The 21,677-nt window shown below is 40.8% G+C and overlaps 1 protein-coding gene across 2 annotated transcripts in view; it reads left to right on the top strand.

Moving 5' to 3' along the window:
• Window positions 1–9,309: 9,309 nt before the first annotated feature.
• The window catches only part of MRPS9 (mitochondrial ribosomal protein S9), a 34,277-nt gene continuing 21,909 nt past the window's right edge, over window positions 9,310–21,677 (top strand). Inside the window, exons 1-2 of one of the 2 annotated variants that reach the window (XM_061377621.1) lie at window positions 9,310–9,403; window positions 16,326–16,505. In XM_061377621.1, the coding sequence (XP_061233605.1) occupies window positions 9,326–9,403; window positions 16,326–16,505 (258 nt within the window). In that variant the 5' untranslated portion in view covers window positions 9,310–9,325. Of the gene's footprint in view, window positions 9,404–11,135; window positions 11,279–16,325; window positions 16,506–21,677 lie in introns of those variants that run through there. The other variant, XM_061377622.1, reaches the window with a different exon arrangement.

Genomic DNA, 21,677 nt, shown 5'->3' on the forward strand with positions numbered 1-21,677 from the left:
GTTCAGCCATCTCCAGGACAGCAGGGCTTCATCACACATAGTGGTTACTTGGGAAGACAAACTTCATCCCCTGGAACATCTTCCATCTTTTTTCTTCTTCCCTCAGCTGTATATGCTGAGCATGACACCATATGGTATGGCACATCCTTCTGGTCAGTTGGGATCAGCTGTCCTGGCTGTGTCTCCTCCCAACCTCTTACACACTTCCAGCCTGCCCACTGGTGGGCTGGGGTGAGAGACAGAAGAGGCCTCCACTCTGTAGGCACTGCTCAGCAACAATTTCAACTTCCTTGTGTTATCAACACTGTCTCCAGCATAAATCTAAAACCTAGCCCCATGACAGCTACTATGAAGACAATTAATTTTATTCCAGCCAAAACCAGCACATTCTTCAACCCTTATTGCATACCATGTACATGATGCTCAGGCCCCACACTATCCAAGACGTCATCAACCACCCCTCCCTGCCTTCCTAGCTTTTGATAAAATATGCAGATATCATTCGTTAGTTATGGAAAACACCCATGAAGAGCAAGAATGCTGGCAGTTTCTCAGGAAAGCGCTTTTAAAAAGCAAAGTAACCTTAATCATTCTACTGTTTAGTCCTCACACACACAATGGCATTTGCCTGTTGTGAGATTGAAGTCCTGCTCTTAACAGTTTCTAGTCCCGGAAGCACTAAACACATGGTCATCTTTTGTTCTCCTATTTTAGCAGAATAAAAATCCAGGGAAAATGAGCACATATAAAAGCTATCCAGAGAGGATCTGATCCAGCAGTCACAAGATCAGTGTCATACCTTCCATAGACTCAGGCAAACCGGATCAGTAAAGTCTATATAGGCAGGATCAGTAAGGTATAGAGCTGTTGCTGAAGTACATGAAAGCACAAAATAGCAAATGATGTCGTCTATTGTGGACAAGTAAGACTTGCCTTCAAGTTCTTGCCTTCTGGTTCAGTGGTAGATTTATTGGACTGTAGAGAAAAGAGTGCTGAGAGGAGGGTCACATAGAAACACAGGAGAGGCAAAGAGAAAAAATACCTATCCTACTGATCCCACAGAAGAGTTACATGTAGCTGACTCCTCCCCCTTTCTATTTTTAATGTTTGAAACCGTAGCATCTTATTTTGAATAGTATCACATTTTCCCTAACAACTCCAGTCTGAAGGTTCCTTGCAGAAAAGAAATACTGTATTTCTTTCCACATTTGCTCAGAACCTCTAGATTCCAGCAGAAACTCTTAATGAAACTCCTGATTGATTGATTTTCTTTTCTTAATGTATCCAGAAAACTGGAAAACTGGTTACTGCATCCCAGGGGACAGTGAAGTCCTCTCCCATAAGATATTTAACAAGCTTTTTCATTTTGGTTTGCTTTTATATTTATATATATATATATTTAGTAAAATGAAATAATCTAATGTGATCTGTTTTAATCATATTGTATATCTAAGTACAGATTGACCTTTCCATGTAGCTTTATAAATGACTGAGAAAGCTTGGCCAAAGAGACAAAATGTCTGGCATCCCTTAAAATAAGATGCAGCCTACTTACCTCTGCAACGTTCAGGATAATTTGCTGCCAGCCAACCATGTCCACCTGGACTCTGGCAGCACATTGTAAATGACACATGACTTGTGCCATCAATAAGTAAGTAAATCAGTCAGTTTATGACTACGCTTGCAGAAGCTGGAGATTTCTTCTCTTCCTCTGCTTCAAATCTGCGAACTTTCTCTCCCCTGTTTTACCTCCAATTTTGAAACAGAACTATCATAATCTGAGAAATACAGATGTGCGCTGCAGATGTTCAGATTTAGGCTGACATGCAGTATTAGATTTTCACATGTAAGGAGGTGATGATTCAGGCAGTTTCTACTGGTACGTATAATAATCTCAATTATGTATGCTATTTCATGAGTTAGCTCCAGACTGCATCATTTGCCCTCTTAAGTGCTTTCTTTGACTGCTGAAGACAGCAGAGCAAGAGATGTCAAAACAGAGAGTGCTTTTCAACATGGAGGTCAGAAGGTTGAGAATAGAAAGCATTCAGTAACGCTTCCTACTCTTCTCCTCAGGATTATTTCCTGCAGTTGGAACTTGCCCAAAGTGGGCAATAGCTGACTGGTTCTCCAGGGTAGCATAAAACACCTGGAGACAAAACTATTTTCCAGGCACCAGCCTAGCTCTTGGAGAGCAGAGAACTACTTCTGCATTCAGGTTAGATCTTGCACTTATGTTCAAATGGTAAACAAGCTTCCCGTGCTTACCTCCCCATGCAGCCATAGCCAAACAGGATTATTGTGGACTAAGTTCTTTTACTTGTGCAGCAGAATGACAGGAAGGGACGTTTTCTACATGTCATGCTGACTGGGTCTTCAGATACTGGCACCCACAGGGTAAACCACAGGTAAACCTCATTGCTGCAGTTTGAGAGAAGCCAAAAAGAACAATCAGGTCTTTTCTCAGAACACCTGGGGAAGACATCTGTATTATGTTAGATACGTGGTTTTGCTGGACAGTTTACAGCCCTGACATAGATTCAATACAGGCACATGAATTGCTTGTTTCTGTAAAGAGCTCTATACAGAAAAACACACATTATTTTCTTTATTATTTGAATAATGATCAGAAAGTAACAGCAGTACTTGGTGCTTTTTCCTTAATCCACACCCAGTTTTTCATTCCCTTTCGTTGTTACTTCTGTGGAATATGCATCGTATGTATTCCTTTCAACTTTCTGTGGAAGCCTGATGACTCAGAACCTGCTGCTGCTACATCTGTTTTAAAACCTGAAATCTTTTAAATCATATTTTCTTGTGCTTCGTTACTTCAGAGACTGGTCAAAGGCCTGTTAAAATAGAGTTAAAACTTCCTTTTCAGCTCTGAATTGCTTGGTATTTTGGTTGCAATTTTTTATTTTGAGGGAAGAAGCAATTTAATTCTGAATAACCACTTTGTCCTTCAGAGCATCTCCAAGAAGTACAGGAGTGTTAGGTGCTGGATCTGCCACTTCCCAAGCTCCAAAGACACCAAGAGGATCACTTTTATTCTATAACTTCTCTACTCTCATTAATCTTATGGCAGGTAAATGTGGCCTTCTGCCAGAGTAGTCTGTGGCCAAGGTGACCATGTCCTCAACAACCTGGTCTCCTCAGCAGGAGTAACTTAGTATCTGGGACCATAGCATCCTATGGAATGGTACTTGGTCATTGACCGTTATGTGCCCTGAATGACTTTTAATCCATCAGGAAAGATGTGAGGCCACTGGAAGGCACATCCTGGCCTTAAAACCAGAATGGAGCTTGTAGTCTGACAGAGATACAGATGGAGTTCACAACCTTCAGCAGCATCCATAAACTGTATATTGGCAAATCCCTCACTTTGTTCCAGGAGGGCATGCTCTGAGATGTATTTCCTGGTTATTTGGTTAGGCAGATACGACTTAGAGTGTCTACTCTCTATCTCCAAATGAATCTTGGGAAGCATAAACAATTTGAAAATCTACTGTTTTGTTCTACTTATTCTGAATATATGTATGTCTCCGCTACTTAGAAAAATCAATAATGAAAAGTTTATAAATCTGAACAGGTTCATTAATGGGAATAGCAATAAATTTCCTTCTGTGTGGTGAAGAGAGAAAACTACTACTGCTCATATCTATGGATGGGGTAGATTATTTGTATTTCTGGTTCTATTTGGGGCTGTTCCAAGCAGCATTGCTGTACAGGAAAGGTGGCCCTAATCAGTCCTGGTGTGACTCATTCAAGGTCACTTCTTTAGGCCAGTCTTTTGGCCTCTTTTATTTAGCATTATAGGCACAGCTTCTGGATATAATGTCAGCTCTGACTCTAAGTTGTTGCTGGGATCAGTAATAACATTAGTCTAATTATATAGAGACAAAAAAGTCTGATGCAAACCGTAATCTAAAGAACAGCTCCAAATGATTCTATTATTGAAATACTGAATCAGCAATAGCAACAGTGATAAACATATGGAGGCAAAGCGTATGGTAGACAAATGACAAAGACACATTACATAGTCTAAAAGCACTTGCCAACTAAAAATAGGCCGAGACACTGCATTTGGATCTCTTTGGGCTGACTCTGGCATCCATGTGGAATAAAACTATCTTCAGATGCCTCCAAATTACATCCATACAAGTTCTCTTTCTTTCTGAGAACTGTTTGTAAAATCAATGGGGGCTACTCAAGCACATAAATTATGGCAGAGCTGGAACATAATACTGCAGAAAAGAATGTTCCCCAAAATGTCTTGCGGTGCTCAACAATACCCATAAGCTGTGGAAAAAAAACCCCTCAACCAACAACCAACAGACTGTGAAATAAAAATGAAACAGATGCAGGGCTGTGATCCAAAGTGCAGTGAAAATCTGGGTAACACCTTCTTTCATGGAGACAGAAAGCTGTAGGAATGAACCAAACAGGGGCCACTGCTTTACAAGCAAAGACCTCTAGCTATTTTTGATTTCCCTTTACTGACTCTGTGTTCAATCCAAACCACTTTCACTATAAAATGAAATACAGTACCTCTGTATTTGGTGTTGTCATGTAAATTTGGTTTATTTTTATATTTGATAAATACTGTTGGAATAATGATTCTTGAGATCTCTCTCACAACAGACTTGATTGACAGCCCCCTAAGTGTTGTGCCTTTTATAGCGTAACATAATTGACAACCCTTAGGTAGCTAGTGTATGCAGTCTACGAAATGGAGTGTGCTCACTCCGCATTTGAAGAAAAGTAGGTGCAATGAAATAGTTGTTCTTATTGCCAGCTTTTTAAAAAGAAAATTTATGTGTTTGCATTTAAGAAAGCATGACTTCTGGATATATCAGCCTCAAGCCTTTCAATAGTGAGGAAAAAGATCAATGCAAACCAATTTCTATGTCAAAAAGCACACACATGCCACAAAATATCTAGAAATTACTTAACTGGAAGAGAGCTAAAATACTGCTGAATTCTCTGCATTTTTAACATGCATTCTGAGTTTTTTTCAAACACATACTGATAAGCTTCTGCAACCCAAAGCTTACTGTCAAGCCACCCTTCCCTGGAGCTCTCCCTAGCCAAAAACCCAAGGGTTTTTGTTGAACACCAGACCTGGGTGTTCCTAAAATTCCCTGGGTCTAAAGAGAATCCAGAAAGTGCACTTGGTTAGGCTCTGAGAAATATTCTCGGCATGCAGATGCTTTGTCTAGCATCCTCAGACTGTCACCTACCACTTGGTCCCTGGATGAGCCCTGTCCCTTGGCTGTCCCTTTTGCCACTGGTGCCCTAGAACTTGAGCCAAAATACTTACAGTCTAAGCAAGAAAGGCACAGGGTAAAGAGAACAGAAAATAGTTTTTAACAACTTCAGTTCAGAATTCAAAAGCAATTCTATTTTATTTCTGTTTAGGGAAAACATTAAAAACACTTAGGCATCTCTTCAGAAGTTGATTTAGATTTTGGCGTCCTGTGAAGTTTTAACCCTCTTACAATTACTTATTTTGCCTTCTGTTTCATGGAGACCCCTTTTCTTGTACCCCCTCTACTGTGGATTAGCTTGTTCTGTTGCATAGCAGCAGAACCTGCTACATTCTCCATTAAGTCCTATCCTCTTCTCCTGCATGAATTTCTAAGAATGTCTAAGATACAGCCTTCAGCTTGTTGCAGGTCAGGAGACTTTATTAGAGAAATATCTCTGTATATTTCCACTCTTCTGTAAGCATCTATAATTGGCCACTGCGCTCAGTGGACCTTTGGTCTGATGCAGTACCATCATCCTTGACATCTTTCTGTCTGCAGCTACGACACAGTAAGCTAGAGATGGATCCATACATCTCCATCATTGCCACTGGGATACCTGTTTCTCAAGCAACTGGTTTTCATATTATCCATACCAGTAACCTTACCTCATGCTCTGTACAAATCCCGACTCTAATTATGAAGGGACACCCCAAATCTCACTAGAAAACTGTATGTATTTAGGTTGGTAGTCTAGGCAATCAGCAAATTTGGACTGAAGCTCAGCCTTAGGTTTGTGCTAAAGAATTTGCCTCTACTACAGATGTGCCCCTCAGGCTGTCCCCTGACCCATGCACATGGCAGACTCAGCCCAGTTTCCTTATCTTGCATTCAGTGATTTTTTAATTCGGAAACTACAAGCTCTACCATTATCTTCGTGTTAGTACTCCAAAGCTTCCATCATCCCAAATTATATGCTTACCCTTATTACCTAAATCTCAAAACAAAGCAGGTAACGTGCTGCAGGCAACAGTCCCCAGTTCTGTGATTACACAGAGCATGATTGGCAAGTTACACGAGTATATGGGTAATCAGGTTCACAGTTTGAACAAGTCCCTGGAGTTGAACATTGCCCAGCTGTGCTCAAAAAGGACATTCCTGCCACAAAAGACTAAAGATCCTGAGAGGGCTTAGTGAAGCATCAGGGTAGTTTGCATGGATTAGGTAAGCATCCACAGTTTGTCAACTAAATGCAGAGATAGAAAGAGAAGCCCCTTGGAGTTAATCTTGGATAAGCAGATTAAACATGGTTTCCCTGCATTTCCCTCTAGCTCTTAAAAATCTTAATAAACTTGACAGAGGGATGGGGATGCAGGTTGACTGAGCATGTAAATAACTTCTGCTCATTTTTATCTTATCTTGGCTTGTGCTAAAAACTGATTTTGAAGTGGCAAACCCAGACTCCTGATGTTCAAGCAGAAGTGACAGTCCTTCCGCAGAAGGAATCTTTCTGGGACACATTAACTGTGCCCACCACAAAAGTACGTTTTCTTCAAAGCATCCCAAGTAATAACTACCTACTACAACATTCAGCTATATAATCAGTCTAGAAACCAGTCATCCAGGCATCTCTGTAGTGTCTTCCAGGGAGAAGTAAGCCCAGGTAAACTCTTTGGCAGCAGCAGGATGGTTGGGAAATACCTGGAATCTGTGCAAGAACTTTCCATCTTTAAGGGGCAGCCATTAACTTTAAAGGGCTGACCTCTCTAAAGATCTGAGAGGGATACAACATGGCCCTTGTAATTAAATGCTGGACTCCACATATACCATGGCCTCCATTCAGCAATTTGTGAGAACAACTTTGTAACCTCAGACTGAAACTGTATGAGCTTGTACATCATTGAAAATTCTCCCAACTGCAAAATCATTTAGGTTTACTTCACAGTGGGGATAGGAACAGATAGATTTACGGAGTCAAGGGAGTTGCATTTACATCAACAAGTTCCCAAGTATAAGTGGATGGAATTTTATAGGTGGACCTTCTCCTGGAGTTTAACTGACAATTAATTATATATGGCAAATAAGAACTGTTCACTCCAGCAGCGCTTTGTTTCTGTAGAGCTGACAGGGGTGAGAGGTAACAATTGCTCAGTGCTGTGAGGACTGAGGAGCTCCTCCACCATTGAACAAAGCCAAGCTGCGGGGTGACAGATGGCAGATGAGATTCTCCACGGACCTTGAAAAGGCCGTGCCATCTCTGGGTTTCTCCACCCTTTCAGCTCAGCTGGCTGCTGTGGGAGGTGGGTCAGTGGGACTGTGACCCTAACCTGACCCCCTTTTTCTCTTTTGGAGAAACAGCTGGCAACCAAATGACATCCCTATGCATCCCGTGAATGAAAGCACAGCTGCAGTTCCCAGTGCTTGGCCAGGTGTGCACAGGAGAGAGACACTCCACTGCTCTTCAGTGCAGCATTCATTGTGTCCACATGTATCCATGTCAATAAAACTACTGACGTTTTCATTTTCACAGCTGGTAACCACAAGAATAAATGCACCTTTCCAGGCAGCTTCTCCTTGACCTCTCCACATGGGTGACTTCCCTTACCCACAGCTAGTTTTCTTATGCCCCATTTTACATCCCAGAGAGAAAATCATCCTTATGTCTGCATAGGGCAAAGAAAGTGTCACCTGTGAAAATGTGAAAAGAAAAACAAACCCAGAAAAGCAGAGATTCATTTCAATAACAGCTCTTAGAGAGAAGGTCCCCATAAGTCTAAAGTAGAACTTCCTTAAATTTTTAATTATTTTCCATTTTTCCTGTGGTAGAAAAAACTACTGCCAAATTCCAGTAACCTCTAAGGGTATCTACTATGTAATTTGTGGAATCATAGAATGGTTTGGGTTGGAAAGGACCTTAAAGTCATATAATTCCAACCCCCCTGCCATGGGCAGGGACATCTCACACTAGACCGTGTCACCCAAGGCTCTGTCCAACCTGGCCTTGAACACTGCCAGGGATGGAGCATTCACAACCTCCCTGGCCAACCCACTCCAGTGCCTCACCACCCTCACAGTAAAGAACTTCTTGTATCTAACCTAAATCTCCCTGTTTACCCCTTGTCCTGTCGCTACAGTCCCTAATGAAGAGTGCCTCCCCAGAATCCCTATATGCCCTCTTCAGATACTGGAAGGCTGCTATGAGGTCTCCACGCAGCCTTCTCTTCTCCAGGCTGAAGAGCCCCAACTTTCTCAGCCTGTTTTCATATGGGAGCTGCTCCAGTCCCCTGATCATCCTCGTGGCCCTCCTCTGGACTTGTTCCAACAGTTCCATGTCCTTCTTATGTTGAGGCCACCAAACTATACACAATACTCCAAGCGGGATCTTATGAGAGCAGAGGGGCAGGATCACCTCCTTCGACATGCTGGTCACACTCGAGGAAAACGCTCCAGCTCTCATAGTACAGCATCCAGATTAACATCACCTTGGGAGGTGACAGTATCGATACCAACCCCCACTCAGCAAGAGACAACTGCTGCGTTATCTAGAAAAATGGCATATTACCACAAAAGAACCAACCCAGTGCTAGGGTGAAATATGCTTTTAGCTACAACTCTCCAGAGTAGCCGTGTTGCAGGGACACGCTGTGATTTCCAGCGCTAAACAGGAATCTTCATTACAGCCTCTTCCTCCAGGGGCAATGTTCACCAGGGAAGGGCCCACCTTAGGTGACAGCCACACGCCAGGGGCCTACTGCTGACCTTGTCCCAAGTTAATGCAACTTATAAACCATCCTTTTAAACATCAGCCTGAACTTTAATAACGCTGAAGGGTTTTATCGTTCAAATACAGTCCAACGCCCGCTCGCAGCCCAACCACGCTGCACAAGCTACCCTGGTTGTGAAGCCTGGCGGGCCGAACGAGCCGGTACAACGATGAGGTGGGGAGAGCAGCGCGCAGGCGTAGCCCCGCCCCTTTACCCCCTCCCGCCAATCGGTGGCGCCGGGGCCTGCGGCGGGGAGCTTCCGTCCCACGCCGTGCCGTACCTTGTCGTGCTGGCCGGGACGGGGAAGCCGTGGGTATGGCGGTCACCGTTGGTCGCGTACTGCGACTGGGAGGCCGTTGGAGCGCGGCGACGCCGGGCGGGCCGCGAGCCCAGGTGAGAGCCGGCCCGGGCCCTTCTCGCCGCCCCGTTGTGCGGAGTACACTCGACTCTGCTCGGTTGCGAACGGCTCCGTGCGGCGGCAGGTGGCGAGGCGGAGGGTGGCGCGGGAGGGGCGGAGCGGGGGTGTCCCTGCCGGGGTGACAGTGCGGAGGCCCCGGTTGGGCTGGGACGTGGTGCTGCTCTGGCCCGGGCCCTGACCCTGGGCCGGCGGGGCTGCGGCCTAGCGGGCGCCGGCGGAGCTGGGGCCGAGAGGAGGCGGCGTTGGGGAGGGCGAGAGCCGGCGCCTTGTTTCAGGTCGGACCTGCCGTGAGTCGAGCTTATCTTTCTTGATGGAAAGCGTAGTTAAGACCTGATTTATTACATATGCATCTAGAACTAACAGGGCAGTGCATAGACTAAAGCCGACACAAAGTTGAAGTATCAGAGAATGGTTTGGGGATGGGAGGGGCCTTAAAACTCATCTAGTTCCAAGCCTCCTGCCATGGGCAGGGACACGTTCCACTAGACTAGATAGTATTATATTAGGTTGATCACTTTGAATTGTGTTCGTTCAGCATGTGAGTAGGAAATGAACTCTTCAGTTTCTGTGACAGGAATGTGCTCCACAAGTATGTTATGATTAAACGGTGTTACCCCTTTGTTTTTAGAGATACTGGTGTTCAGCTGATTGATGTTTAATTAAAAAGCTTAGTTGCGGTCAGTATTGAGGACAGCCACTGTGTTTGTGCAGTGGTATTTGATATACCTGTATGTATATTTAATCAGTTACCAGCAAGTGGATAAAAAGGCATGCTGGTAACACTTTCAAATTACAGAGTAATTTAGGATAATAAGGCTGAAGAACTGGTCGGTGACAGAATTAAACCAAGCTGTGGAGTAACAGAATATAGATGCAGTAAGCAAATGAAAGGTAATACTGGAAGGAGCAATTTGACCTGTTTATATTGGTTACTTCTAGATTAACTTTATCCATTAGGGATAAAGACCTGGTGCCCATCTGGATAGCTCTTTATACAGCACAAATACATGTGCTTAAGTTGAGCGGAGAATGCGAAACATTAAGTCTGAAAATATTCTAAAATTTGATTCCATTCGCAGTTGGAATAGTTCGTGTTGTTCTGGTTATCCTGTATCAAAGGTATGATTATGACAATAACTTAGTTTTCCTGGCAGGCGCCTGCTTGAGTTTGAAAAGGATTTGTATTGTAAATAAGGAAATGATCTCAAAGGAGGAGTCACTGTAGAAGGCAGGGCTCAAAGGGTCCTTGAGAGATCATTTGGCTACTCCTCTCACCTTCCCCCCCGCCCCGAGGTGGGGTGGTATCAGTACCGAAGTCTGTAGTTGTGTGCAGATCATCTAACTGTAGACGAAAGGAAACAAGAAAGATGGAGAGGGACTGTTTCCTGATAGGATGAGGAGGAATGGCTTTTTTGGTGTAAGGAGGTGGCTCTACATTATGAGGATGGTGAGGCAGGCACTGAACAGGTTGCCCAGAGAAGTTGTGGCTGCCCCATTCCTGTAAGTGTTCAAGGGAGATTGGATGGGGCTTCAAGCAACCTGGTCTAGTGGAAGCTGGCCCTGCCATGGCAGGGGTATTGGAATTGTATGGTCTTTAAGGTCCAACCCAAAATTCTTTGATATTAAGGGATCTAATGGGAGGCAGGGCCCAGGAGACTTTAGGAACTATTCCTTCCATTGGGTGTAGTTAACCTGCGGAACTCTTTTGAGGATGTTTAGGAAACTAAGCATTTATATGAGTACAAAAAGCCACTTGAGAGAAAATTCCACTGAGGACTGTTAAAAAGCAGTTATCAGAATGTCTTTGAACCGCAGATTGCGGGAAACTGGGGAAGAGTCCTGGGAAAATGGTCAGTACTTGTTTGTCATCTTGTTCTGCCTTTGATACCGGTTGCTGTTGAGTACAGGGCAATAAGTTGATGTACTCTTGTTCTCACCTGTGATAACCATTTCTCACGCTAACCACTTACCTGCTCTTACTGTTGGGCAACTTTTTTTATGATGGTGATCCTAAAACTCTCTTGCTGGAGTTTAGTTCATTACTTCTTGTCTGTCTTAGTGGAGGAAACAGTTCAATTTCTTGGGGATTTTTTGTTCGGTTTATTTATTTATTTATTTATTATTTGCAACTGTCTCACATAGAGAAAGTGGGAAAGAAACTTTATAATTCCAGTCCCCTTAGCCTTGACTGAACAACAGGATTAGTCTCTTGTTCTTCTAATAAGCAAATTGCAGAGATTTAGCACAATTTCTAAAGAGAAAAAGAAAAAGATCTAGCTTTGTTGCTGTTAGTCACTTCTGGTGTGATTGAATAGCTGTTCTCAGAAGATTTCAGAGTACCATATGTGCTACTTAATTTGATTGGTTCAGCTACCTTATCTAAATCTCTGTAGATGGTATATGTACTGATACCAGAAAGAGATGGAAGCACTTTGGTGACTGTTTTCAGAACTGCGTACTTGGAATGGAGTAGCTTTTTCTGCAGTTCTTACCTAAGCTAGAGTTGAAGAACCTGTTGGTATTTAATAATTTGTGCCTCAGAACAACCATATCTAAATTCTGTTCACATTTATGCACATCTGACCCCTTGCCATGTATCCATACATTTAGAGCTGTCATTTATTTCCATAGGATATATTATAATCAAACCGTAATATGCAGGTTTGGTCAAATGTGCACAGAAAGTAGATTTTATGGGTGGGGGAGATGCAGTTTTACAGTTACCTGTGAAGAGGCTTTATTTTGAGAAGTTTCTTCTGGTTAAATACTTTGTGAAACTGGGTATAAAAAGTAATATAGAATCATTTATGCATATTTGCTGACACCTTGTGATACTTCCTGAAGTGTTTTACAGAACGCTCCTTAAAATGTAACTCTGATTCACCTAATTATTTCATAGGCTGACTGAAATCGAGATTATGTTTATACTGTTTAAGTAAATAAATTAAAACACATTTTTGTAAAATGGCACATGAGAAAGCAGAAAGTCACCTCTTGAATGAAATGTAATTCTTTAGAAACTTGGGATGGGTCTGAGCACTTACGTTCTGTGTGATTGCTACATAACGGGTGTTTTTTCTTGTGCAACAAGTGACTAGAAGACCACTGTTAGTGTTTTGTCTGCTGGGTTCAGCAGCACTGACTGTGCCAGTAATTGGAGCAGTGGACACAGGGCAGCTTTTGTCTTGCATGCTGACGTGGTTGTACTGCTTCAGTTCCACATCTCTTATAGAAGTTCTCTCCCAGGGATAACTTTTCGGTACAAATTTGTGTGCTCTGTGGTTTTGGAAGAGGCTATGGTTGATATGTGCCAGCTTAGAGCATAGAAGCAGCATGAAAATGGTGCAACTGCATGTGTGCCATATCATTTGGTGTCATCTTTTGTCTCTGTAACTATCTGTTGTCAAATGGATGATGTTTCTCTTGATTTAAAGCCTCCTGTCTCTGGTTCCCCTTTCCTTGTGTTCCAAAAATAAAGGAAGCTTGATTCCTCTGTTAGTGATATGTGTTGATGTTGTATGTATGTGATAACTCTAGTGAAGCAGAATCAACAGCACAAGTAAAAGGTTCTAGTTACTTATCTTCTTGGAAAAAATAGGTTCAAGAAGTTGAAGTTGTCTGAAAATGCCTTTTTCTTTTTCTAAGGCAAATTTTATATAAGCTGATTTTCCATATATTTATAGTCTCTCTTCAAAATCAGGATTTGCCAAGCTGTTTTAATGCTAGGTTGCTTGGGAAGGAGTTTGGAGGGGAGGGTTAGTACCATGGAGCATCCAGAAGTAAAGGCTTTCCCTTCTCCCCTGTCCTGGCAGAGTCTATTATTTCAGGGCTACTGTTAATAACTATTATTATGTAAAAAAATTGCGAGGGTGCTATTTGCAGTAATGCTTTATGAAACCTGTAAGAAGTGAATGCGAGCTTCTAGAAAGCAGAGGAGACACTTTCTTGTTTGACTGAAATGCCAGAAGCATTTAGCTGTTCTTTGCAGTTCTTGCCTGTACCACCCATGAAACAGTACTCTTATCCCAGAAGAGGTACCCAATGCAGTACATATTAATTTGCATAAGAGGCTGTTTTCTAATTATGAACATTTTGTGTGTCCAGGGACTTTTGATTAGTGATGAATTGAAACTAAGGAAGAATATGAATAGCTTGAGGGAAGGAGGACAAAAATGAGAAAATTACAATAGAAATTGACAGGAATAAGATGAAAGCAGACTTTTTTAAAGTATTCCATTTAAAGCATAGCAGAGAGAAAGCAATTTTGGGCCACATAATAAGGAATCATATGTTCATTAAAAAGAATTACAAATAATTAGTTACTATTAAGACAAGTAAGACAGAAGATGAATTGAATTCTTTCCCGAGGAGTGACTGGGAGAGAAGAATAGGGAGTGTGCGGGCATACCTCTGCTTTCCAAGGAAATCACCAGAGCCTTGCCAGTGAAAAATGTGTACATTTTAAATTTTGATTGTTTTTATTTTAATTCTGTATATGTTAATGTAACCTCACAAAAAACATGAATTTAAAAGGGGGTGGGGGGGGCAAACCAGGACTAGCATTGCATATGATACATATAAGCTGTGGAGAAACAAATCAGCAGCAGGCTCTTCAGCACCAAATTCTGCCTTGGAGCTGTTTTTAAATGTTTTCTGGCAGAGGTATTGATTACTTTTCTGAGGAACATACTTTGGGGGGCATATCTTTATGTCAGGTTGTAAAAGCATAGAAGGTCAGTTCTTTTCATATCATATGACCTTGTTATTCCAAGATTACTTTGCCAGCTGTGTCAAACCTTATTGAATTCATAGGACTGATCCTGCAGCTCAGGCATGCACTATACATAGATTTAGGGCAGGATATTGTAGTCTTTATTCCAAACTGAAATTTTAAGTAGGGTTGTTAGGTTTTTGTGTACTGAAGCTGGAGACATTCGTGGACAGGTAATTTTATCTGTAATAGCTTTACAGATGTGCGCTTGATCAGCCCATCTTGGGCTGCAAGATGTCCAGAATACCAGCCAGGCTCTGTGAAAGTGCAAGAATAGGTGTGTTTCATTTTCTACTCATGTAGGTCTTCACAATGTAATAGAGGGCACCCAAAGCTTCTAGTCACAGGAGAAGTTCATGCAAGGTAACTTGTATTACTCCAGAGAAGGTGGAAGTTTGATCCACTTTTGTTTGTCTTGCAAATATATCCATCTAATCTTGTTTTAATGAGACATACGTAATTTTGGTTATAGCTGGGTTTGAAGATGATGTATTAGTTACAGGAAGATAGCAAGTATTTCATGCTGCTCATATTAGCATAACTTGGAATGGGAAAAAATTCCATCAAAATGGTCAGCATGTCCAAATTGGGACCTGGAGAAGATAATTCTTGGGACCTGGAGAGCATTGAATTGTTTCAAATACTAGCTTTATTCTGTTCCTCATGAGGATCCTAAGTAGTTTGCTTTGTTGTGTGTGTTTGGGTTTTAATGTTTGGCTATATGCAGACTGGGGCTGCAGCTCCAGGAACACAGAGGCAATTTAGTGATTTGCTGAACGGGAATGAAGGTAAAGGGAGGACTCCTCCTCTACTTCCTTGCTCCCAGTTGTGTGTGGTTCAGCCACCTCATGTCAACTTTGTCTCTTCTCAGAGCCTTCTTTGAATTGCTTGGACTTAACCAGCTCAGCTGAGGAGTGGCCATTCACTGGAAGGGAGCAGAAATTCTACCACATGTAGGGACCTGAGCTGCCTTGCAAAAGAGTCTGAATGCCAGAAATGGTGCAGGGCAAGTGAAGGGAACAGAGAAAAGAATGCTGGTAAGGGCAGACTATAGGGTGGGCTTGCTCTGCCTTGTAGAATTGCACCGCCTGCTCACAAAGCCAGGCTGTGTCATGTTGAAGGAGCTAGAGAGAAGTGTTTCAGAGTACTATGTTGTGAACACAACTGGGCATTTTTCTGATTCAGAAGTGATTCTTTTCCTGTCTTTGCTTTTCTGTCTCACACAGCTTTTTCACTTGCAATTCCTTCCCTCCTCCCGCCCACAGAAGACCACACAAATAATCAGTTCTCATTCAGTTTGTGGAATAATTAAGCTGCAGAGGACTTTAATACTAATGTTGGAGAGACAAAATAGCGCATAATATTGGCAATAGGCCAGAATTGGGACATTATAGATAGCTATGTCAGTGAAGCGCCTGTTTGTCTGGCAGAGCGCTTGATTGAAATCAGTCATCTTAACTACTGATCATCTTGATAGAAGGAAAGCCAAACCTATATCCACCTATATCCCACAAAGATCATATGACTTCTGAGCTGGAGTGATGCTCAGTAGTATTCGTGGTGAGACCTACTAGTTTTCTGAGTGTTCTGCTCGAGACGCTGAAATAGCTTAAGAACTATTCTGGTACTGTGAACAAGGAAAGAGCACTCCATAACCTTTCTGGAGCCTTTAGCACCATTTGTACAGCCATGTACATCTGAAAGCCACTGGAGAGCTGCCCCACAGATTATTTTCATACTTTGTTATGGGATGCCTACAGGTGAAGGCAAAACCTGTGTATTTACTGGTAGATTTTTATCTGAAGATTGCGTCTCTTGATCAGTGCTGTGTTTTGTTTCTGCTGGATGTTCCTGACGTGCGATACATTTCTTTCCATTAGAAAAATCTTCAGAATTAATTGTAATGTGTGAAAATGTGAACTTTTAGAATGTGTTTATCTGTTTATGGGCATTAAACAATGGGAAGAAAATGGTTTCATGCGTAACACTGCTTTATTCAACTTATTACAACAGTGTATTGACTTGTTATAGGTATGAATGGCTTGTTATACTGTTCATGTTATTTAGAGCTCACTGTGCCAAAAATATAAAATCTCACTTTTTTTTTGTTTGTTTTTGTGTGTTAGGTGTTAAGGCTAATCTATACCACTAAAGCAGTACAGAGAAAAAATGTAGGAGCCTCAGGACCTGAAAAGTACACAGAGGAATTTATTAAAAAACAGATTGAAGAGTTCAACCTAGGAAAGAGACATTTAGCCAACATGATGGGAGAAGATCCAGAAACTTTTACCCAAGAGGATATTGATGTAAGTACAGTTGCTCTGTTGGAGAAGTAATTTTCTGTAGAGTTTCAGATATTGAAAGCACTTTACTTCAGCATGAGCCCCTCAGCTCTCTGTGAATTTTAATCAAACTGTCAGAATAAGAAAGAATGCTACTGTACATTGCAAACATTGTGACTGTGAATAGAGATTCTACCCCTGCTACCATGTAAGGTCAGGCATCATAGTATAGAGCTGTATACCATATCTTGCTAAAGCACAGTAGGTTCTTTTTGAAAGTACTAATGGATAATACCCTTGATCTGAGGTTATAAGAGGCACTGTAAAGGTTTATGTAGCACTTTGCAATATTTAGGTCGGGTTTTCTTGTATGATACTATAGTTGTGGTAGTGCAAATTAAATTTTATAGGATGTTTTACAACTAACACTCTGGTTTAGCTTAGAGATTTTAATACAGACATGAATTTAAACTCGTATCAGTAGTTCCAAACATACTATTTTACTGCCATTCCCTCTGACAACTGATGGATGGGTGGCCTCCTCTTTCTCATGTCATTTAGGCTCATGTATAGATATGCTCCCTTTCACTTAGAAAAATGTTTTCTTGCATGGATTTTTAAATTTTTTTATGTCCCACCTGGTCTTCACTTCTGTCTTGTTTTATCACACATCAGAGGTACGGGGAGAAATGTCATTTGGTGACATTCACTCTTAGGTGAAGCTGCATGAAGTTTCATGGCCAAAGCTTTGTCTGTGCAGCAGCAGCACTGTTACGATAGGCATGGCAGCACAGTATATCAGCAGGGGCCTTGGGGTAGACATAGTAATGTGGTATGTGCAAAATAAGAGGTGTGTGTGGTTTAGGTTTTTCAGGGTGAGGAGTTTCTTGCCTCTCTCGGTGGCAAGATTCTGTCAGCAAAACTGTGTCTACACAAAAGGTCTTGACAGCATGTTTGTGCCAAGAAAGATCTAAGTCTGTAGGTGGTGATACAGGCTAATTTCAAATACATTTGACAGGCTTCAAAACTAAGTTTTGAAAACTCCAAAAATAGCCAGTAGAGACACACAGTTACTGGCCTGCTAGGAAAAAGGCTGAAAGGACACTTGACTTTTATAAGATACCAGAAAATCCGTAAGGGAAATTTGACTTCAAGTCACAAATCTGTAGGAAATCAAGCTTTATGAGTACAAATCTTTGCTCTAATACTGTGGCTACTTTCAGAATTGTAGACGTCCCTTTGCTCTTCTACAGAGAAGTGCCAATGCAGAGACTATTACAGTCTTGGTGTAGAGCTGATAACTTCCTGTCTGCAGTAAAAGTATTCATTGAGGAATCTGAGTCAGCAGTAATAGCAGCCTGTTTCTTTACTTTGGCTTTGTTATTTCTGTACAGCCAATAGAAGTTTCTTTTCCTGTATTTTTCAGATGTTCTTTTCTTACCTTTAATGATATTTATCTTTTTGAGTTACTTTCTCAGATTCATGCACAGAGCTGCCACCAGAATACCTCCCGTGTTAGTACAGTATGATGCTGCTGCTAGTAATTGTGTTTGCTTGCCCAAAAACCTAATAGTGGGAGAATGCATCAAACTGCAGTCTGGCTTCCTTCATTGATAGGGTCTAGGGAGAAGGCTTACAGATGGCTTACAAGACTGCAAGAAGTTGAAAATGACCAGATCTAAGTAGTGGTTTCTTCTTTATGAATCCACAACACTGATAGTTTGCAAAAAATTAACTGAGCTTCATCATTAGGAAAAGCAGATACATTCTAGAAACAAGTTTTTACGAATGCAGTGCAGGTGACAGGTATGGGACTGCTTTACACTATTTCTGAAAAGATAGAGAATTGGAGTCAAAAGAGTAATGTTTTGTTTGGTGTTACCAAGTATCTATGGTACATATTTAATTTCACCGTATTCTATCAGGTGTTGGAAAATAATTAGTGTGTGTAATAGTGTCTGCTATGCATAATTAAATTTATGTTATAAAAATATAAAAGCTGCTTAAGCACTAGCAGGAGAATTATCAAGCTTTACATTTCATAGTAATAATTCTTTCTGATGAGTGCTTATATACCTCCATGTCTTCTACTGTTAATCAGCCTGTGCAGTGTATTTCTAAAGTAGACATCACAGGATTCTGTTCTTCCCTGGAGTTTTAGGTATAGCTTAGTAAAAGCTAAACCTTGTGAAGTTTTAAGCAGGAAAATAAGTTGACTTACTTGCTAATCCTTCTGGATGTTGTGGAAGCAGAATTGCCTCATAGAGATGCTTTTATTTAGGAATGAAAAGTTAAGCTGTGCATTACAACTGTATTTCTGGAGGAGAAAAAAAAATCCAGCAAATTGATATATAACTCTGCAGAAGTCTACCAATTGCTTTTTAATTGGTATTATAGACCTCAGTCTGAAGCTAGGATGTTTTATTCTCCTATGTGTGAATATGTGCTATGAAGTTTTTCTAATTGATTTGCTTTGCCCATTCCATTTGATGTATCATTTTTCACAATATTTCATAATTTGTGCTCATTTCTAATGAACAGAGTCGTTAGGACAGGCATGTCTAAGTACAACTGACAGCTAACATTAGGTGCCAGATGCAGTTTATAAAGCTATGTAGAACTGCAGAGAACAGTTTAAATAAATTAGCACCTGTACATTAGTCTCACTTGCTGGTAATTTATAAGCGAATCAGTAGAGATGACATTTAGGTAAGTCATTGATCAAGTTAACAGCTGCATACCCACTGCCCAGCTGGGATAACTAATTAATAGAGATTACAGTCCTGACCTGGTGCTTTTCTCCGGTTGAGTCTGTAATCCTTTTATTTTGTGATTTAACTTTAACTTATGGTTATAGTAAATAGCCCACCTTCATTTTCCACTGTCAGTTCTGTTCTACTTTAAAGCCCAGAAATCGAAGTAAGATTAATACACAAAAAGCATCTTAATCTTCATGACCTATTTATATCCCAGGGTTTTTTTATTCATTTTTATGCAGTCACTAAATGCTTTCCCACATGTGAGCTCATCATAAAGCAATACTCTTTCCACATAAGAGTTAGTAAAACTCAAAAGCGAGAGATCTGTGCTCATTTTCTCTTTTTGTCTGCCCTCTGACCCAATAGATCATTCTACCTGCTTGGCAACAATTTGTATCTAAAATACATATTTATCTTCACTAGCATATATATTGCTGCAAAACTATCAGTAAGTTTGTTGACTATGAAAACGTTAAATGTGGAAAAATTTCATTCCTCATAGGGTATAGTTTTGTTTCATGAATGAAGATTTTAATAAAAAAATAGGTTGTATTGAGTTGCTTTTAAAAGTGGCTCAATTTCTAAATAACATTCCAATTTTAGTAACACAGTGTTGGACATGAATGAATATTGGCATATGTGAAATGTGAGGAACATTATTCAGGTCAAAATGCAAATGCATACCTGCAAGAAGTGTATTGTCCAGCATTGTGCTTACACGAAATACTGGATTATTTTAAATCGTTGAAGCTAGAATGCTCTTTTCAACATTTTTGTTTCCCAGTGGAGCCAAACTCTGCATTAGTATTTTCTTGCTTCTGTTTCAAAGTCCATCTGAATTGATGACTGCTGTTTTCTTTTAGCTCCTTTTTCATATTGACCAGAGTTTTGAAAATCAAATTTCAAAAATGAAGATGGGAATAATGACTGTTTCTTTCAACAGGTTTTTGGTATTTTTGTGCTCTGCAAGCTCAGGACAAGATGTTAATTTCTGTTTTGGAATTATTAGTATAAAAATAATGTAATAAAAAAGGTGTTTTTTAAATGTAATGCTAGCATTTCTTATTTCCTCAAGTGATGGGTTTAAAATGATCTATCGCTGTGAAGTTGAAATTTCTTTCTGTCCAAGCCAGAACTCAGATAAAGTGATGACTAATTGGGTGGTTTCAGTAAATGTTAGTAGTTAACTGTTAGAGAAGGATTTTTGTTTTATAAGGCAAACTTAGGTGTGTCATGGATTTTTTTATTTTTTTTAACCTTTGTTAAATAAATAAAATCCTTTCAGAGTTAATATTTCATGTCCCATGCTTTCATTCACTCCTCTTTCTGCCTCAGATATTCTGGATTTTGGATGCTGAAAAGTTTTAAAGTATACTGTTAGTGTGGTTAGAAAGGAAAACAGCTGTTCCAGCAAACATCTCAGTCTGAGAAATGCTGAAGTACACAGGCTAAATAGCATGATTCAAGAGGCAAGGTTTAAGAAGAAAAGTGGCTCTTGTGTGATCAAGTTGAGGAGTAGAAGAAGCTGAAACAGCTATTGCTCAGGTGTTTCATTAAGCGTGATGGTGTAAAGTGTCACTTCCCGCTTCAGTGTTTTGATGATTAAAGTTTTGTGTATATTTAAAAAAGAATGAGCTGGATTCTTGAGTCCCCTTCCAAAAAGGATGCTGTTGCAAGGGAACTCCAGGGTAGAGGTTTGATTTTGTTTTTTTCTTTTTCTTTCTTTCCTTGTTCTCTACAAAATACCTTTTCTCACTGGATGTTACTTGGATAACCATCTTTGCATGGGATTCAAGCAGTGAAAATCAGTGGAATGTTTTGAACTGTAGATTCAACAAAAGTATGGGAAGACATTTGGGCAAGATTGATTTGCCCTGCCAAACCTCTCCTCCTTATGGCAGGTTATTTAAGGACTGAACTGTTTCAGTCTCCTTCCCCTGTCCCAGCATGACTCAGTCAACTCTGTTTGAACTAAAGTATTGAATTCTTCATTTCTCAAGACTTAAGGAAAAAACAAAAGTAACCCCTGTTGACCCAGCTGAGCTTGTTTAATTCAGTTAGTCTGATGTTTAAGAAGTGAATGAATAAAACTTTTTGGCTTGCAGATAGGTAGGAATGGAAGGAGGTTCAGAAGTTAGAATGTGCACCTTCAGTGCTGGAAAGATTATTTAATGAATTGGTTTGTGTGTTTGAAGGACTGCCAGATATGTATTTATTTAATAGGGATGTAAGCTTCTCGTTATTCAGACTGGCTTGAATTCAAACTTACAGCTGAAGGCGAAAGACATTGTGGTCCTATGGGCAGTATATAGACTCAGTCCGTCCCTCAACAAGTAAGGATATAATAGGATTCCTTTCAGTTTGTTACAGGAACGTTAAGCTCACCAGCACAGTTTAAGAAACGTCTGAAGTAAACCATGTTGTTACTAATATGTAT

Source organism: Neopsephotus bourkii, unplaced genomic scaffold (assembly GCF_033783945.1).
Source record: "Neopsephotus bourkii isolate Nb327-2 ecotype Australia unplaced genomic scaffold, CSIRO-AGI_Nbou_v1 NB_1760, whole genome shotgun sequence".
Lineage (NCBI taxonomy): Eukaryota > Metazoa > Chordata > Aves > Psittaciformes > Psittacidae > Neopsephotus > Neopsephotus bourkii.